Raw genomic sequence first — 5,627 nt, forward strand, 5'->3', positions numbered from 1 at the left:
TGACTGTGCTAAGAGGTTGCGAACTATTCACAAGAAGCTTATTGATATTAATGGAGTCAAACTTCGTATACCTGGAGGCAAGCAAGACTATATAGATATTACATCTTATACCCCTACCACCACCCAAGATGAAATCCACCAGATTGGACTCAACTGTAACTTCACATGAAGCCCCAAACCTACACACAAGAGGCTAGAAGTCAAACTTTCAATCGACTTTATCCTGAGTCATCAAGAGCAAGGGGCCCTAAGAACTACTGATGACTTCCAGTCCCTGCTCTTGGCTCAAGATCTTATGGATTGTGGACAATACACCAGTGGCATCGTCTCCAGTGATATGAGGGAGGCAGCCAAGGAGCTGAGGAAGGAGGTCAATGTGATTGTGAGGAGAGCCGACAAGACTGCTGCGTTTGTCTTAATAGACACAGAAGTGTATCAGAGGAAACTCGACCTAATACTAGGGATTTCTTCTAAGTTTGAAAAGCTCTCCTACAACCCCATAGAGGAGAACAAAAGAGAAGCTAATAAGACTACTGAGACCATCAATGCAGTCCCAAACTCCGTCTACTTCCTGACAATCATTGGGGATCTTCGCCCCAGTTACCTGTATGGTAATGTAAGGACACATAAAAACGGCAACCCACTCCGACCTATTATTAGCCAATGCCCAATGCCGACTTACCACCTGGATAAAAGACTCAACAGCATTTTGACTCCATATGTTCTGGACAAGTACAGCGTCGCCTCTTCTGCTAAGTTCTCAATAACTGAAAGGATAGACCAGCAGTGGCACCATGGCTTCTTTACAAACGTACCTGTTGGAGAGACCATTGAATTGAACCTGGAGAGTCTACAGGGACCCATCTACTCCTATCCTTAATGTCCCTGAGGAGGTCCTCTGCAACCTGCTTGAAATATATATGGAGAAGGCTCCCCTTATACCACCCACAGGAGCCACATGTACATACAGAAGGATGGCGTTGCGATGGGCTCTCCCCTTGGTGTGCTCTTTGCCAACTTTTATATGGGAGTTGTTGAAGAGAGGGTTTCCTTACGGATAGGTCGTCCACACGTGTACGTGAGATACATAGATGATACTTTTATCATAGCCCCTTCTACCCAGGATATCGAGACTCTCTGCAGGACGTTTGAGGAGTGCGTTCCCTGAAGTTTACTGTGGAGCATAACAACGATGGACGGCTGCCATTTCTTGATGTGCTCATCTCTCCCAACCCTACCGGATTTTATACCAGTGTCTACTTTACGCCTACTAATCTTGGCTTATGCTTAAATGGAGAAAGTGAAGGCCCTGCCAGGTACAACAATTCCACTATCAAAGCCTACGTCCACAGGGCCCTCTCCCACTGCTCCTTTTGGGCTAACACACATCAAGAACTCGACCGAGTCGCCCAGGTCCTGCTGAAAAATGGCTACTCTAACAGGCAAGTTAGCCATGAGATCAAGCTTGCCATGGACACCTGGTACCAAGGTGAACAACCAACTGAGAGCACTACCACCACCATCAACCTTTACTATAAAGGGTTTATGCATAACAATTACCAAAAAGACGAAAAGGCTGTGAGAGACATAATAAAGAAGCACGACTCCCCTGTGAAGTAAAAGACTGAGGTCAAGCTGATTATCTATTATCAGACCACCAAGATGAGGTCCCTCATCATGAGGAACAACGCAGCCCTACCGATTCAGGGCATCCTTAGACAGACCAACGTGGTCTATTCCTACTTATGCCCTGTTATTATTATTATTATTATTATTATTATTATTATTATTATTATTATTATTATTATTATTATTATAGTTGTTGTTGTTGTTGTTGTTGTTGTTGTTGTTGTTGTTGTTGTTCTTATATAATTTCATTATTTCTTCAGGACCTCGGTGGAGTTTCTGCAAACTAAGTATAAAAGCAACACCTTCGTTGAAATAATAAATAACATTAGAAATAAGCAATAGAGAAAATATATTCCGTTTGCTTTGATGAGAAAAAAACACGATTTGTGTCTATAGAAATATTTTACTTAGCGTAAGCAAATTCCTTGATTCAGTATTTTATTACTGAAGAGGTTTATTCCCCTATGCAAACATTCCCATCAACTCAATCCCGTATACCTGTATTCCTAGCACAAACTCATTCCAACTTATGGTCACTATTCCGATTATAGCGTCCGACCAATCAGGATTAAGGCGAGGAAGCTGCTGACCAATCAGGATTAAGATGAAGTTCCTGACGTTTATCCAGTCAAAGAGAGACTATTGAGTTTACGTAATTCTCGCTTGACTAAAAGTGAATCTGTACGTGAGTTTCGGGAACTTCTAATGTTCAAAACAACTTCAATAGATAACGTGTGATGCAAAACAAAATTAACTGTTACCGTTACCCTTGCATTGAGGGGTCGGATGCCTGATGCGTTCTCTCCAGTCAATGGGATCAACAGACTAAATTAGATTTACCAAATATATCATATATCTCTGATTTTTTCCTTTTTCCCTAAAATATGTTCAGGCCTATCTGAAATGCGTATTATACCAGGATAAATCTTGCATATGTTTGGAAATCTAAGATTTGTTCACTACTGCAAAAATGTGTATGATATATTTTCATTTCTGTAATAATATCTTCTCGAAATAATTAACATAGCCAATAACAATGTTCTATAGAAAGGTCGTTTTTCCTAACCTTCGCTTTGATTGAACACGTTTTACGATTTGGAAAATCACAGGAGGCAGATTATGGACGATTTTTATGGCTTCTTTTGGTTAAAATGCTTTTCGTTACCTCATATGAGAGAGAGAGAGAGAGAGAGAGAGAGAGAGAGAGAGAGAGAGAGAGAGAGAGAGAGAGAGAGAATACAATTTTTGAAACTCCTCAAAATATCATAACTTTTATTTCATTTTCCTGGATCCTTAGCCAAAAAAAGGGATGAAACAACAAGGAGAAAGAGATCTGATGGTAAGAATTATGTTTTCTCTCTCTCTCTCTCTCTCTCTCTCTCTCTCTCTCTCTCTCTCTCTCTCTCTCTCTCTCTCTCTCTCTCTCTCCTCTCTCTTCTTGTGAGTTTAAAGTATTTAAAACTGATAAATGACATAAAGATCTTTAATTCTAAAAATAAAAATATTTCTTTTTGTTATTTTCTCACCAAAAACAATGAAGGTCTGAAGTTCTTGTAAAAAATTACTGATAGAAATAAAGTTTTGCAATGATAAATCAGCAATCCTTAATCAGTTCAAGATAATGATATAAAACTTATTGAAGGAGTTTGCAATGCTTTTTAGATCATGAAAAACCTGATGTCAAACGATTTATCCAACAATAGATTATATTTCAAACATTTGAAAATATCACAAACTAGAAGAAAAACACAAATGATAAATAAACAAGACAACATCAGAGTTTTATCATTGTTTACATTTATTTAGTTTATGTTTATTTGCTTACTTCATTTCTAGAACCAGCGATAATTGTTTATCCGAATCTTGGCCACTTTCCATTTAATCAATTGTGGCCTATTGGCAACGTCTCTAAATGGTGATCGTCAGACTGGAGTTCAAATCCCGCCCAAGCTTATCAGTTCCTCTGGTCGTTGCAACTTCACCATCTTTTTAGAGGTAAGTATGGTTGCTATTGGGGAGCCTATAGGTATACCTGGTGAGTCAACAGCAGTCATTGCCTGGCCCTCCCTGTTCCTAATATTGGGTGGGGAAAGTGCTTGAGTGCTGATCATATACTGTATATGGGCAGTCTCAAGTGGGTTGTCCCGCTATCAAGGGCAATGTCACTGCCTATTGCCTTTGCCATTCATGAGTTGCATTCAAATATTTCTATCTAACGACTCAAAAATCTATAATGATTTTTCTTTTTCTTTGTTGAATCTATTATATTTTTTTTCCGGTAACATTTTCAGCTTTATGGTGACATCATCCACACTGTTCTTAATCATCGGGTATAAAGAAGGGAACATACTCCTAATTTTTGGTTTCATTGGAAAATTTTTTAATCAAAACAACATAGTTGTTGAAAGCTCTTTCTCCACGAGCTAAGTCAGGAAACATAATTATGTATTACTGTTATTATTATTATTATTATTATTATTATTATTATTATTATTATTATTATTATTATTATTATTATTATTATTATTATTATTATTATTATTATTATTATTATTACCAGCTAAGCTAAAACCCTAATTATAGAAGCCCAAGGACTCCAATAGAGAAAAATCTCAATAAAGTAGCGTTTGAGTCACTTTCTAGGGACCTGAAAAAGAGAGAGAGAGAGAGAGAGAGAGAGAGAGAGAGAGAGAGAGAGAGAGAGAGAGAGAGAGAGAGAGAGAGAGAGAGAGAGAGAGAGAGAGAGAGAGAGAGAGAGAGAGAAGATGTGCTTAACACAAAATTACGATGCTTGAAAAGTTTCTCTTTTTTTCAGTCACTTTTACGATATAGAAATTAGCGATCTCCTAATTTTTTTCTGTTTATAATTTTCCCAAAATACTACGTGGTTAAAACCAGCATTGAGGATTATAAAGAGAGAAGCTTGGGAATCATTTAGCTTCGATAATCTTGACACACATTATTATGCTACTTAATAACATCCCAATGGATCAAATCAACATATGTAAAAGTATTGTGTATAGTATTTCTTGTTGTGCTGAACCCTCTAATATGCCAAAGAGGTTCTTGATATCATATGAAAAACTTAAGAGATACAAAGATCTACATTTAACCAAAGCTGATAAATCAAATTCCGTAGTTGAAATGAACAAAATTGATTATAATATTAAGATGTATGAATTACTAAATGATCAACAGACTTATGCTTCATTTAACAAAACTATTAAGAGTGTACTTTCTGATTATGAGTAGTTGATACCCAAATTGATTACAACGTGTCCCTCGCTACCATATTTATATGGTTTAATCAAGACTCACAAAGAAAACTTTCCTGCTAGACCCATCATAAGTTCCGTGGTATCTTGTTCTCACAAACTATCTAAATGGCTGGTAAATGAGCTGTCACCTATTCTTAGGACTATATCAGGATGCTATGTGAAAAATAATTAAGATTTTATTTGTAGGTGAAGGAGGTTTGATTTTAATTATATTTCTATGTTAAGAAGCTTTGATGTTGAATCACTTTTTACAAAAGTACCTGTGGATGAATTGTTGAAGTTTTTAAAAGACGAACTCGTCAAACACACTTTTACTGTGGATCCTGACTCTTTTCTTAAACTTTTTAAATTTTATATAAAAAATTTGAGGTTTACTTTCAATGGTGAATTCTTTGAACAAATATTTGGTATGGCAATGGGCAATCCACTCTCTCCTTTGTTAAGCAATATTTACATGGAATTTTTGGAAACCAAGTACCTACATAGGATTCTACCTGCAGGTATTTTTTGGGGGGTCATATATGTTGTTGATATATTTTGTGCTTGGACCATTGCTAAGAATGAAAAATCTTTTTTTTTTTTTTCAACAGCCTTTAATACTCTGGTACCATCTATTGAGTTTTCACTGGAGATAGAATTCGACAACAAGCTTCCCTTTTTAGATGTTCGAGTATTTAGACAAGAATTTTAATTTGTATATACAATTTCATTCCAATCATC

General features: G+C 36.7%; 1 protein-coding gene across 1 annotated transcript; it reads left to right on the forward strand.

Annotated features, from left to right (window-relative positions):
* Positions 1-295: 295 nt before the first annotated feature.
* LOC137625567 (uncharacterized) lies at positions 296-880 on the forward strand. Its single transcript, XM_068356477.1, has one exon. The coding sequence runs from the start codon at positions 296-298 to the stop codon at positions 878-880; it is 585 nt and encodes a 194-aa protein (XP_068212578.1).
* Positions 881-5,627: the final 4,747 nt, after the last annotated feature.

The sequence above is a fragment of the Palaemon carinicauda genome, chromosome 32 (assembly GCF_036898095.1).
Source record: "Palaemon carinicauda isolate YSFRI2023 chromosome 32, ASM3689809v2, whole genome shotgun sequence".
NCBI lineage: Eukaryota > Metazoa > Arthropoda > Malacostraca > Decapoda > Palaemonidae > Palaemon > Palaemon carinicauda.